This window comes from Echeneis naucrates, chromosome 17 (assembly GCF_900963305.1).
Source record: "Echeneis naucrates chromosome 17, fEcheNa1.1, whole genome shotgun sequence".
Taxonomy (NCBI): Eukaryota; Metazoa; Chordata; class Actinopteri; order Carangiformes; family Echeneidae; genus Echeneis; species Echeneis naucrates.
In genome coordinates, this window is record NC_042527.1 from 7,185,714 (window position 1) to 7,200,503 (window position 14,790).

The 14,790-nt window shown below is 41.8% G+C and overlaps 1 protein-coding gene across 7 annotated transcripts; it reads right to left on the minus strand.

The window, feature by feature from the left end:
• Positions 1–127: 127 nt before the first annotated feature.
• On the minus strand, positions 128–12,986 carry LOC115057345 (discoidin domain-containing receptor 2-like). 7 transcript variants are annotated; one of them, XM_029524405.1, is made up of 17 exons: positions 12,955–12,986; positions 8,696–8,733; positions 7,482–7,584; positions 6,591–6,828; positions 5,354–5,501; positions 5,116–5,218; positions 4,807–4,990; positions 4,108–4,348; positions 3,944–3,967; positions 3,255–3,424; positions 2,582–2,831; positions 2,313–2,494; positions 1,895–2,022; positions 1,669–1,809; positions 1,243–1,540; positions 954–1,103; positions 128–806 (listed from the first exon to the last, which is right to left on the minus strand). In XM_029524405.1, exons 1-17 carry the CDS (start codon positions 12,984–12,986, stop codon positions 672–674), a joined length of 2,565 nt encoding a protein of 854 aa, XP_029380265.1. In that variant the 3' UTR covers positions 128–671. The 7 variants fall into 7 exon arrangements, with proteins under 7 accessions (XP_029380265.1, XP_029380260.1, XP_029380259.1 ...); XM_029524400.1 differs by lacking the exon at positions 12,955–12,986 and adding an exon at positions 9,608–9,725 and having other exon boundaries at positions 1,243–1,477; positions 1,591–1,809; positions 2,313–2,536; ... (2 more) ...; positions 3,902–3,967; positions 8,696–8,794; XM_029524399.1 differs by lacking the exon at positions 12,955–12,986 and adding an exon at positions 9,612–9,717 and having other exon boundaries at positions 1,243–1,477; positions 1,591–1,809; positions 2,313–2,536; ... (2 more) ...; positions 3,902–3,967; positions 8,696–8,794.
• Positions 12,987–14,790: the final 1,804 nt, after the last annotated feature.

The window sequence follows — 14,790 nt, forward strand, 5'->3', positions numbered from 1 at the left end:
GTCCACTACGGAGAGCCAAGAGGCCCATAAAGGAGCAAGGGCGCAACTGTCGAAAGTGTCTGTGAGTCTCAAGTCCAGTATGTGAAGCAATAAAACAAAACAGGAGCAAATACTCGATTTTCTTTATTTACAAGGCTCTGTTTCTTGACAGGTATCACAAATGTTCCCGTTTTCACTCTAATTTATTCTTTATACAACCGCAAAGGCGCTTCTGTATAGTTAAACAGTCTCAGTCAGTTAAAACCATTGTGCCATTTGTTTATGATGATATTACAAAGAAAAAAGTGGAATCTGAAAAAAATGTGTCAAATAATTGTACTGACATTATTTTATAAATGTAAAATACAATTAAATTTAAGTCTCCAAGCCTATGATTACCTTAGAGCGCTCTATAAATACACATAGCATAGGAAACGAAAAGAATTTAATAAATACACAAAGGTGTAAATACACAGAATGAATAGTGCTAATAGTTCATTATATCTACAACAAAAGGCTCTGTTCAAGTGTATAACCTGTCACATCCTATTATTTACAACATTGTTGGGGTAAACACACAAATGGAAACATTTAACGGGTGGTTTTGGACTCCAAATGAACCTCAAACAAATCAACACTGAAAAGATGAAACCATAGAGTGCATGGCAGACAGGAATTACATGTCCCATCTGCTACACAAGACTCTCCATCAGCTGAGTGTGCATCTCCTGAAAGCTTGGCCTCTGCTTAGCATTCCTCCTCCAGCAGCTCAGCATCAAATCTGTGTAGACTCTCTCAGGACAACATGGTGGCTTTGGCAGGTACACCTTGGAGCAGGAGGCAAAGCATTAATGATGGATTTAGATTAAAGAGGCTGAGAGGAGTAGTCTTGTTTAAAAACAAGACAGCAAAGCAAGACCTCCCCAAAAAATGTACGTTGGAATCGGGGCAATCTAAGCCTTTGTGATGCTCACCTGCTTTCCCTGGTCCCTAAAGAACTCGCCTGTGTTTTCAATGACCTGCTCGTCAGAGAGATGGGAGTAGGGTTGCTCTTTACAGAGAGTCAGAATCTCCCACAGCGTTACACCGAACGCCCACACATCACTGGCCATGGTGAACTTACCCTGAGGAGACAGATAACTTCATGCTGGACTGTTTGGTGGCATTAGGGTGGTACACTTTTAATCAGTATAATAGATACAGCATCGGCATTAATAATCAGGCTACTTATAGCAGATATCACAGGTCCAGCACGGCCCTCACCAGGAGAATGCTCTCCCAGGACATCCAGCGAATTGGTAGTATGGCCCGGCCTTGAATCCTGTAGTAGTCCCCTCTGTACAGATTTCGACTCATGCCAAAGTCAGCTATCTTTATTGTGTAGTTCTTCCCCACCAGGCAGTTGCGGGTGGCTAGGTCGCGGTGAACAAAGTTGAGGGAAGACAAGTACTTCATGCCAGATGCAATCTGCACAGCCATCTCAATCAGTTTACTGTAACTGAGAGTAGAGTAGACAGAAAAAAAAAATAGAGTTATCTTGTTGGCTCTGGATATTATATCCCTGATATTCATTAGAAGTTGAGAAGTTGAGTTGGTAAGATATGAGCCTACCTGACTATACCCTTCCCCTCCTTCTCCTCTTGTTCTGTCTTGTCTACTTCAGCAGCCTCCTTGAGTCTGAGGATGCACAGGAACTGGTTCAGGTCTCCGTTTTCCATGTACTCAGTGATCATACACAGTGGGTCAGTGTCCACACACACCGCCAGCAGACGCACAATGTTGGGGTCCCTCAGACGAGACATGATTCGGATCTCCTTCAAGAAGTCATTCCTGTAGCACAGTGGACACAACGAATGGAAGCAAATTCGCAGTTTTGGTAATAAACACAACAACCTTGTCTTACTGTTCTTTTTACCTTGCGTTCTTGTTGGCGTCTTCCCGCAGTGTTTTAACAGCAACAAGCAGAGGTGACTCATTGTTCCCCTCTATAGACAAAACCTCATCTAAAAAGTCCTGCATGCCCTCAGCCTCACATAAGTGCACCTGTACAAAATCACACTTTGTCAGTACACTTGGAAACCATCTATTCAACTTGGCTTAATAACGCTAAGTGCTGACTACTTGTCAGCATGAACTGTAGTGACAGCTTTGTACACATCAGTGCCTTTACCGCAGCGCAACCTCTATCAATCAGCTTTAAAGATGTAAAAAAAACATTAAGAGCTGCAAAGAACAATAACACTGCTGCAATGAGAGCAGAGAACCAATAAATCTAATAAACATTTCCATTGAAATTTCTAAAACAAACGTTAGAACAAAAAAACTGAATGTACTTCTCCAAACTGTCCCTCTCCCAGTTTCTCTTTGAAGGTGAGCTTGTGTCTGGGGAACTCTTTCATGGATGAATCAGTGCCAGCAAAGAGATTCATGTTGACGGCTGTGATGGAGTAAGTGCTGCTGTCGGAAGACTCCTGCAAGCTGATGATGTCTGCCTCTGCATAATGGGGCGCACTGTCTGAAGCACCAACAGCAAGGGCTCTGGATGAGGTACATGATCCTGAAGACACCAATTCACACACTTTAGCCGCTCTTACTTGAAAACCTCCACAGGATCTATTTCTTGGTTCTATTGCCATCTTACCAAGGTGCTCAGTGGACTGAGCAAACTCAGGCAGCTTCCGGATGAGGCGCGAGGGCTCCTGGTAGTCAGCACAGAGGGGGAAGATCCGCTCATAGGTGGAGTTGGAGGTGGAGCCCCCCTCAGAGGACAGAGAAGAGTGGTTCAGGGAGAAGGCCTGGGTCTGGATGGCAAGATGGGCTGTGAGTTCATCGTCCAGCATGCGGCGAGATGCCTGAAAGAAAACAACAAAACAAAACAACTATACCCAACTATAGCCATGCAAAGTTTAAAGGTATCAAATCCCCAATTTAAACCAAATAATATAGTATATTAATGCCAAATATGTAAATGAATCATCAGATCTGGGAAACTTCTGGATTAGTAGCAGTATATATTAGGGTGCTGCTAGCAATTTTTGCAGGCCTTGTATTGACTGCCACACGTTTCAGTGAAACGCCACCTTTAAAATTAAGAAATACTAAATCTAATTTCTCTTACGCCCACCATGATCACACGCTTCCATTCAGTCTTATCTTCTTATGTCATCTCCAGTATAATTGCCAAATTATTCATACTCCTCTCTCCTTTCAAAAATACTAAACAGCACTAAACAAAAAAACAAAAACAAAGAAATCCTCCCACACTGTCTTCTCACCTTCTCCAGCATCTTTTGCCACACCTGTCGCCACAGGATGATGACTATGATGGTTAGTAGAATGGCTATGATGGCCACCAAGCAGCCAATCAGGATCCTGGTGTTGCTGTCATCCACTTTATGGGTGGGATCATCCCCTATAAAAGATGACAAAGGAGTTGGAAGTGATTTGATTCAATCTATCGCAGTTCATCTGTTATAGCATATCTGGAATAATTACATTCTCATTGACTAATCCCCTTCATGCTTCATCACAGCCACATTAAGACGGACATTGATCCTCACGGCATTATGTAATGTTTGATGCTGTCACCAGGGGGCAATGTTTAGCCAAAAAACACAATTTACAATGAGCAATGACCTGTATCTGAACACCGAAATAACTCCTAACACACCCCTGTGAGATGAATGACACTGAGCTAACTTAATAAAAATTATTAATGAGTGAGCTCCTTCAAAGATCATAGGAAAGCCTATTATATACTAATTATGTTTGTAGCTGCCTGAAGATCGGATAATTGGCCCATGTTTTGTTTACCACACAGCAGCTAATTGTCAAACCTGTGCTCTCATCAACATTCTTTTCCTTTGCCTGGCTGTCACTTCACCACTGCTCCAGGACAAAAACACTCATCTGAGCTGCTGACCTGGCAGTGTGTTTGTAGGGTGTCCGTGTTTGCGAGGAGTCAGAGATGTGTTGTACACTGCTGAACCTGTAAATGAAAGAATGAAGTGAAGGGAAACAAACCTTAGGAATAATAAGCTGGTGCAGGCAGGAAGAACCTACAGTACGATGAACTGCTGGCTTCACTAAAAGTTTCTCCCACACACCCACACCTTACCCCGTTTTTACCTGACTGGAAGGCCACCTCACTGAACAGCATCCAGAGGTCGCTAAAGTGGAATCGGCATTTGATGAGACTAGCTGTGCGGTCCCCAAGGGGCACAGTGACAAAACGGGCGATTTGGCTCACACGGTCAACAGTTGGCCTAAGAGTCACCGGATCAGCCTCCCAGTCTGGTCCTGACCGGAAGTAACATGTGGCCTGTCTGAACATCCTCACCCCTCGGCTGAACATGTTATTACAGTGCACCTGTGGAGGTGAGATGAAAAGCATAAAACATGCATGTCACAAATCACGCTACTATCTTGATGAAATGTGCAGGGAACATGTTTGTTCTGTACCTGCGAGGTGATCAAAGTGAACATTCTGAAGAGGATGATGATGTAAGAGCAGGACAACTAATCAGTCTCACTGTGCTGGCTCAGAAAAATACAAATCTTCCCTCCCCGAAGGCTGGCCATGGCACTTACTCATGAGAAATAGGCTAATTATACTGACAATGTCATTTTCATGCAGCTGTGCAATTTTGCATCATTATACAAACTTTATGTACCAATAAAATTTGAAGCAGTGTGAGGATATGGGTACTTGGCCAGTATGGCCCAGCACAGCTCCAATCAGCATAGTGTTGGCTCAGCAAATTTTTTTCCCCCTTCATTCAGTATTGAGCTGAACTTCACAAAAAGTTTTTCCCCCCTGCTTTTTACCTTCATGGAGGTGAAGTTTCGGACATGGTCGAACTCAAAGATCATTTCCACGTAGCCTTTGGGGAAGCTCTTGTTGCTCCAGCCCACATAGTCGTAACCCGGTGACATGCTGTAGATGGGGCTGTGGAGGAAATCGTCCAGACCCCAAGTGCCATCTGTTAGCTGGCCCAGGCCCTTGGTCAGTCTAAAAAGATAGGTGAAAGGATTATCAAATAAAAAAAAAACCATATAATCTTGCAGGAGCATATGGATGAAACAAATGACCCCAGTAAACATTTGTCTTTTTGGAAGCAGCAGTAAAATCCAAACCTTTCAGCTGATGCACCGTCATACACAGAATCATTAAAGTAGACATCCAGGCCTCTATAGATCATTTGGTGTCCATCAGGAATACTGTAAGACACCAGACCATCTAAAAGAGACAGGCCGAAGGTTGACAGTTAGGATGTATGTTCTTGGTGAACTTGTTGCAGCACATATAGAACACACATGGTAAAATGTTGCTGGGCAAAAACAATTTGCTGGGTAAATAAAACAAACAACTAACCCAGCCATTCGCAGCCGTAGAGCTCAACTCTCATACACACGATCATGGAGTGGTCTGTCACAGGCATGAAGCGGACAAAACGAGCTATGATGGGAGGCTCCAGATCCTTCAGCACCACATCATATGCATTCCTGTTCCCCTCAATGACCTGGCAGAGGAGAGGAAGGTCATGGATGGAGCTTACTTAATGACAAAAATTGTCATGCAGAGCATTTTATCAGCATAAATATATAATGACCAAATAAATTATGAAACCACCAAGGTGCTCTCTATCTCATGGATTTAATTTAACATTTCCCATTAATTTTGGTACAATTGCTAAAAAGATTAGGCTCCTTTTTTCAAGCCCCTTTCTATAGCATTCATCACTAGAGCTAGTGCAGGTATACAGATTTTTCATCATAGTAGAAGAAAAAAAGAAACACTCCATTATAAGTACATTAAAAGTGCTTCACAGAAAATATCACCTCAACACATGGTCCCTTAGAGGGTCAAACAATATAAAGGTGGATAATTGCCAGTCCATTAATAGACAGCTAATATTTTACTGTAGTACCAGCAAATGAAATCTGCACCAATGCATTATATTTTTATTATACCAGGTCTCAATTCTTGCCTCAATGCTTTTGTTTATTATGGCCACCTGTTTTCCATCCACCAACTCCCTCCTTCGCTGTGTCTCTTTCAATGACCCCTGTTTTCTGATGCCATTGTCTCCAGCAGAAACACATGCTCCTCTGGACCCCCACACTTTGTCCTCATTATCACCGCCAGTAATAAAACCGGCATGTCACACCTATTCCAGATGGTCTGCTCTCTTTCATCCCATGTTCTGTAGCTGCCCAGTATGGAAATACTCAGGACTTGAGTCCATGTACTTAGTTACATTCCACCATTGTGTTCAACTTTGCTACAATGAATCTGACACAATAAACTAAAGTCTGTGAATTCATGTCACACTAATAAAAGTTAAGCTGCCATAAAGCAGGGACTGAAAAAATCATTTTGTCTGGATTTTTTAGGATACAAGCTGAATCTCTTTTTTTTTTTTCAATGCACAGCTTCAAAATAGTGGCCTGTTAATATATGTATGTATTGCATGTTTAATTCAATAAATTAATATACATAACTAATAAATAAAGCATTTTTTTTCCAAACAGAGTCAGATGTGACAGAAGAGAGCAGGGCACAAAAACAGGAAAGGTAATTGTACACTGTCATGTGTAGTCCTGCTCACCTGCCTCCCCTTCCTATCATGCCAGCCTACCCAGTTGCTGCCATCACGGCTGTACTTGATCATGTAGCGCTGGGCAAACTCATTACCCATTCCATCGGCATGGCGACCTTGGGTTCCCACCAGCGTTATGAAGTGCAGTGTGCGCAGGTCCACCTGGAGATACTCTTTGACGCCGTCCAGCTCCGACATGATGTCAGGGCACCAGGCCCCATCACCGTCTCCGTTGTCAAAGTCGAGTCTGTGCCAAGCATGTGCGATGACATTGTGAAACAGCACTATAACTGCGCTATTATTAGATAATAATGTATAGTAATTTGATTAACTTTAGCCAATTCATAAAACTCTCATCTATACTGAAGTTTTCACAGCACTGCTGGCTCCAGCAGATGTGAGGTGTGTTTTGATATCACCCACGGCAAGAAGGAGAATGACTGTATTTCCAAAATGACTCTTGTTTTAAGTATAACATTGCATTTGTACTTAGTTCATTCCTGACTTTAAAAAGAGCAGCTGACCAAACTACCACCTAAAGGTCCATTTGGTTCATTTAAGGAGGTTTCTCCGTTGTCATCTCCTCATCAAAGTCATATGATTTGAGCAAAAGCGTTCTCATATGCTGTTTGAAACCACAAGTCTGAAGGACTTTTTTGGAGAAGAAAAATCTTTCATGCGTGCAAGATATAATGAGGCCGAAGCATAGCTTAGTTTGGAAAAAACAAAACAAAACAGAGGAACAATAAGGCCACCAGGGCAAAACAGAGCAGAACTCCACAGATGATGACAGATTGTCACTTTCCATGCAGTCTGTCTGCTAATGCTTTAAGTGTGTTGCAAGATCTTAATGGCATAGAGTTGAGATAAAAAAGAGAAATAATAAATGACCAAGCATGCCTGCCAAATCTTGCTGCCGTTGACTCGGACCACTGACTGGAGGCGGAGATATCCTCATCCTGGATCTGCCCACCGGTCATACCAAGAGGATAGCGACATATTTCTACAAACACACGAAGCATCACTTCCACTCAACATGCTGCTCACATTCTGAATTATGTCTCTGTGTTTGTATGTGTGACTGTCAGACACTTTTACAGGCCACGTGAGTGTTTATCTTAATTGTGTGTTTTCGGCATATGAAGAGGTGAGTGTAGTGTGGTGAAGTGGTGCTGGCCCCTTCCCTTCCCTGGTCTCCTTCCTGCTGGCCTCTAAAGTCAAACAGAGGCATCGCTGTTCAGGTGCCAGTCAAAGCAAAATGAGAAGGGAGTGGTCTCAGAGCTGCCTACCGCTCGTTTTTTTTTTTTTTTTTTTCATCCCTTTTCATTTGCACACGTGAAACGTGATAAACCTTAAATAGCTTAAATTGTTAAAGTGTAATTTCTCACCTTATCGTTGTGTTCCAAAGCAAGATTAATGCAACACCATGAGCTACATTTGAGTGTTACGTGATTCGGTGACTGAGCAGAAAAAGTGTCTCACTTCATCTTTCAGAATATTCCTGTTTATTCTCGCCAACACTACCTGGTAATTAAGGGACGTCTCTGTTTTATTCACCTTCCCACTGAACTCCTTGACGTGTGCTTAGAGAGAGAGAGAGAGAGCGCTGGAACAAATAAGCCATTTTACTGTCAAAATATTCTGAGTGGAAAAGTCAAATAAGTGCATGTGTGGAGAGAGAGAGAGAGTGTGTGTGTCACCTACAACTAGCCTTTTTTTTATTTATTTATTTTTTGCTTTGAATGTCCCCTGCTCGTGAAAGGTCTGTCTGTTTGGAGGATATTTGCTGTCTGACCATTAGGTAAACCACATATGCACACTTTCACGAACGCACACACATTACATTCTTGCATTTTAAGCCCACCCACCTGAAACTGCTTTCCTTCTCCATCTTGTCAACATGCCGATCCCCCAGGAATATAAAGAAATTATTTAAAGCTCAAGTATGACATATCTACATGGACTGGCTTGTATCTCAGAGTCTGATCACACACTATGAAGTAAACTCCACTGGCTCTATCATCAACTGTTCCTTTCAGCGCCATCCAAAGTCTATCAGCCGTCCAACTCTGCTCTGAGAAACAGGGACATGAATGCAAAAGACACACATCTACCTGGGTTGACTTGAGCTGTTGCAGTGGCAGCTAGCAGGCTGAAGAAGACATGATGCGTGATCAGTTTCACAGCCTTCATCTTCATCACTTCTCAAGGGGCTGCACACCAAATTTGAGGACGGTTGTTGATCAGTTACTGAGCTGAATGGTAAAGCTCGTCATAAACATCAAACAAATCCAAATTCATCTACATTTTCTCATACCACCAATTCCTGTGAGTTATATTTATATACAGGATCAGTCAAAGGTTTCACAACATGCACAAACAATGTGTACTTAAATTATGGAGAAGGGTGTGCTTTAGAAAGAAATAATGATAGATTTCGGCCATAAAATATACTACCTGCAGTCTTACTTTTTTATCTATTCTATTTACCTTAATGTATTTACTGAAAAGATCTCAATGCCATAAACACACTCTGCTAACTTGGAATATTAATCAGGAAGACGTTATCCCAACTATGTGGCATGCTCACCAAAAATGTGGTGTCACTGCATGGCACACGTGATGTAAAGACTGCATTGCATTGTTTTTTTTTCATGCAAAAGTGGAAGGAGCATTATCTATTAAATCCAGTTTACTGGTCATACCAGTTTAGTGAAAGTGTGAGCCCAAAGTTCATCTGTAGCTGACATGATCATGATCTAACTTTACTTAACTTAACTAACTATGCTGTAACAACTGTAGTGTAAATATGTGCAAAACTGATTAAAATTCAAAGAACAGAATGCAAATAAAGCTTCATTGTCTTACCCCACTTAAATTTGAAGTATTTAGATCTGTTCTTTATTTTTTCTTGCAGTGTTATTAAACAAGAGTGATATGAGCTGAACCAACACAAACTTCCCTCAGAGTCAACGTGGACACTGGCATAAATATTCACATATGAGAAAAACATGGAGATGACGTACTTACTTACTAAGTTCCTCTTTTGTTATTATGAAACCATCTGTCTCAGGGAATATTCCACTCTGACTGTAAGTTGATGCATTTAGTGCCGCAAGTTGCTGACCTCTTTCACTGTAGGACCTTTTGGGAATGGAAAGGAAAAAAAGAGAGCAAGAGAAAGGGTTGGAGAGAGAGAGAGAAGGGGGAAATGAAGGCTGATGTAACAGTCTTGCTGGCTGCTGGAAAGAAGGAGAGAAAATAACACATTGGGATACTGAGATGAAGCCAGAATCCCAGAATTCCACCTGATCCACAAATGGTTTCAATTATGGCCCACAAAGGCAGCTGAGAGCAGCAGTTATCTGGCAGCATGCACAGTAAAAGCAGTTTTGTCAGTAGCTTTTGCTACTGACTGGAGCTGACTTTCCTGCAGAGGAGAACCTGCTAATGACTGAAGGAGACATAATGTTGTACAAAAAAAATAAATAAATAAATAAAAGGCCAGGATATAGTTGACACAGTGAGTGGTTATTGCAAATGGCAGAGGCTTAATTGCTTTTATGATCAGAAAAAAAAGAGAATCAATTACTATTGCTATAACTATAACTATAACTATAACCATGAAGAGCCCGAAGTTTGGATTGAATCTAACATTGAAAATGCAATTTTCAGATTTTTCATTGAAACTGCTGCTCCTACAGCAACATTTCCTTACCTGCTTCCTTAATCTGCATGTAAAAAATGATGTGGTAGACTCTCAATAACCATGACAGAAACAGTGACTTTTATCATGACATATCTATAGCCTAAAGCTAAACCTAAAGCTATATAGCTTTAGGTTTTGGGAAGGTTCATGCTTATTCACAGATTCGACTGTTTGGGAAATAAAGTAATGCTCTTTCCTGCCAAGACTTATATGTCTATATCAAATGTCTTCATTCTAACCTACTGGAAAAAACGTATTGTGAACATAGTTAGCTTCCAGTAGCAAAGCAAAGCTGGCAAACTTTGTTTGGCCAATGAGCTAGCTGGTATACTGTACGTGTTGTAGTTACATTTTTGCTGTACATATGGTAGGTGGGAGGTAGGATTTCTTTGTACCTTTGGGCAGAGTCAGATTAGCCACATCTCATTTCCCGTTTGTGCTAAGTTAATTTAACTGGATGTTGAATTCAATTAAATATATGCTGCAAGTTGCCACCTTCCATTATTTCCTCCATTGATGTGTGAAATATTCTTTTGTAGACCCAAGAGTTTGTAATTTGGCTGTTGAGCTAATATTTCATTTCACAGCACAGCGGCGTAGAGGTAAGTGCTGTTGCCCCACCGTATGAAGTTTATGGGTTCGGTTCCCGGCCTGGGGTCTTTCTGTGTGGGTTTCCTCCCATGACATCATTGTCCGTAGGTCTGAGTGTGAGTGTGAGTGGCTGTCGGTCTCTGTGTGTTGGCCCTGTGATGGACTGGTGACCTGTCCAGGGTGACTCCGCCCTCACCCAGTGTGAGCTGGGATTGGCTCCACTGGGAACAGATAAGCGAAGATGAATGAATGAAAATAATGTCATTAGACAGACTGCTCTTCAGTGTTGGTTTCAGACGCAGAGTAAACAACCATTTTTATTGTATGGAGTTGGTACACACATATGAGAGTGGTATTAATTATTGAGCAAAGAAGTGCATTGCCAAAATATTCCTATCTTCATATCCTGAGAAATTGTTCTGCCATCTGAAATAGGTCTGTCTCTCATTATTAAAGCAGACCTTGACAGAGAATTATTCCTCAGGAAAAGAGGGAGCGAGATTAAAAAATTCATGAGGCATCATAAAGGCTGCAGCCTGCCTCGGGTAGTCATAGAATTATAACGACCAGAGACTACCCGTGGCTCGCACCTGCAGGTGGTAAGTCTTTTTATTTAATTTCCTGGCTTTTATGCCTTCATTTTGGTCAGTAACCAGCAGATAGGCCGACAGAAATCAGGGAGAGACAGGGGAATGCCCTGCAGGATATAGATCCCTGGCCAGATTCGAACCAGGGACGCTTTGATTATGTGGCTCCGCAGAAATGGTGAGCCAACTAGAATAATGACCAATGCCGTAATGTGGCTCAATGGAAAGCAGGTGAACAAACAATATATTTAAAAGGTTTTTAAGAAGCCAAATGTCAAAAATCTATGTAAGCAGCTTTTAAAGTTAATGCACAAGTATGCTCAAAGTTAATTGCTAATGTAAGGCTCCATGTCAAGTCAGGTCACCTTTTGACCTTTAGCATCTGAGTCCATTTTGTTTATACAACATGCAGTGGTATGCAAAGTCAGACACCCATGAGGAAATGAAATAAAGTTTTCAGCCAGAAGACATCAGATGTTTCCAAATGTGAATACACCACAAAGGTTTTGGAAACCTACACAGATTTCTGCTGTCCAGGTCAAGGCGCCCCCAAGGTGCTTTCCTAAAGTTTTTCAAGTGGATTTTGCCATTTGCTTTGGGCCAGTGTGCTGCAGTGAAAGCAGCCTCTTTTTAGAGTCATCATCCTGACTGACTGTGTGATATCGCATCTGCAGTCTGTTCAGTGTTTCCTGTGTCACTGTCTGCCACCCAAAAGCAGGGTATTTCCACCAAATCATGTTCCTTTGTGATTGTGGCCAAAAAGCTATGTTTAAACTTCATCTGCACGGTGAACAGTGCAGCACCACTCCCTTGTCCAAAGCAGCCCCTTGGCTGTCATATATAATTTCTGTGTTGCCTTTCACCAAAGCAAATGTGCCGTGTTATCTGAGCTTTTTCACTTGATTTCCTCCCGCAGTTTCCTTTAACTGTGAAACAGTGGGAACTGCAAGCTGGAAGCACTTAACAGTCTTTTTTTAGTTGGTGCCTGATTGGTAGCATCAGTTAGCTTCATTTCAGCTCCTCAGTGAATAGTTTGGTGGTCAGAGGTGTGCAGAGTTTTTATTATCAGCTGACTAAACTCAATTTATGTTTCCATCCTGCTCAGTCCAGTGACAGGTAGAGGGGTCCTTTAGCTTTTGCACACGCTACAATGAACTTTTATTTCTAAATATTTTTTAAGTTCAAACAGTGCATTCATATTTGAAGAAAAACTGCAATTTTATCACAGGTTGTATTTACTTACGAGTTTTTACACTTCCAAATTAAACGTGGCTCATGGGTTCCCAAACATCTGTATAACACTAGATTTAAAACAATGGATAAGTCGTTTGTATTTACATTATAAATGACATACACTCAGCATGTCAATTTTATATGCAAATCTTTAATGTTTACCAAAGTCACTCTTAGCTTAGCATTTAACTTTACTAACCTGTACCAGTGGATTAACGACCAATGTAATGTTGATGATGATGGTTGTTTTTACTGGAGAAATAATACCAACAGAATTAGCAGCATTTATACAGTTGGGGGGCACCATGGTGGCATAGTGGCTAACATTGTTGCCCCACAACAAGAAGTTGTGGTGCAGAGTTTGCATGTTCTCCCCATGCTTGTGTGGGTTTCCTCCCAATGTCCAAAGACATCCATGTGAAAGTAAAGAGTCTGAGTGTGAGTGTGAAAAACCCACCAAACCACAGAGCCCTGTGATGGTCGCCAGTCCATCACAGGTCCACCGCCCTCGCCCAGTGACCTGTGATTGGCTCCAGCACCCCCCGCAACTAGAAAATGGATAAGCAGTAGGAGATGAATGAAGGAAATGAATATCCTGTTGGGAACATGACAACTTTGAATTTCAGGGCGGTGTCCATGCCATAGCTGCTAAGATGATTTTACTTATAACCACAAATTCGATCCTCCTCGTGTCAGTAGAAGGAAAATCCAGATGAATAGCACATTCAGCGTGATTTATTGTCTGTGATCCATGAGAGGAAAAAAAAAAAAAAAAAAAAAAAAAAAAACTCGGAATGAAACAATATTTGTCAAGTTCATTCGACCTGTGGAACACAATGTATTGCTATAAAACAACATGCAGACCATCTTTCATTCTGTTCAGGAAAATGAAAATAGAGGGCATCTCCTGAAGGCCGCCCACTATCTGTCAGCAGCAGCTGTACTGGTGGAGCTGCAGGATGTCATGTCTGTGGGTGGCTAATGGCTGACATTCTTCATATTTCAGGCTTATCTGCAGTATTACATGGAGCTGATGCTGTAAGCACACACAGTGAGCCTCATGTAAGCTGACCCTGTTCAATGGCCACAGCTGGTGCATCTCTGGTGACAACACAGTCATCACACTCATAAAAAGACCCTCTGCGTGCCCACATCCCATTTTCTCAAGCAGCTATGAATAGTTAGGAGAAAATTTTGAAAAGGTCAATCCAGGAAGTGGTGCTGCTAATCACTATCTTAGGGCTACATTTGGGTTTAAATCGACCCTGGGCACATTTCCGCAACTGGTAAGTCACACCAAATGCACTGATCGTACAATGGCACCACACGGCATTTCAGAAAGGACATTATATTCCACAAGGAGAAACACTGATGTAAGTGCACTTTCATTTTCGGCACACTTCACAGGAACGGACATAACCTTGGAAAGGAAAACACCGACATTGAGAAAATCTGATAATGGTTGTGGATACAGCAGACCGATTGTGTATTCACAAGTGAGTGGGAAAGAGGTGAGAAGTTTCAGGGAAAAATAAGAAAAGAAGGTTAGTGAGGGAAAGGAGTAGGGAGAGAGGACGGCCAGGGAGAGATTTATCGATTTTGGAGAGAGCTCAAAGACACGTCCCCAATTTAGTGATACAAAGACTTGGCTCACGCTCAGTATGGCAGAGCTGCAGCGACAGCTGGCCACAAGACTATGAACACTGTGAACACATTGAAGTGGTCCAAAAGTTTGCTATACAGAGCAAGAGTGATGCAGCAGTTTGTCGCTGCAGCATTATGGAATAAATATATAATACTTCCAGTATGAGTTGGCTGCATTTTTAAGCAGCAGACACAGTTGTAGCAGAACCTGCACCCTGTCAGACGTTTCCCTCTGAGACGTACCAATTAATCAGAGATGTTCTTCAATAAATGGATGAAGAAAAGTCACGAACAAAATCATGCCACGTGTTGTCGGCAAAGCATCAACGTTAATCAAACTATATACAATATACTGAACAGAGAAGAAATCATGACAGATGCATGCTCATTTTTAAACTTGTGTCATTTACAGATTAAGTGTCACAGCAAGCACAGCGATGTTTTC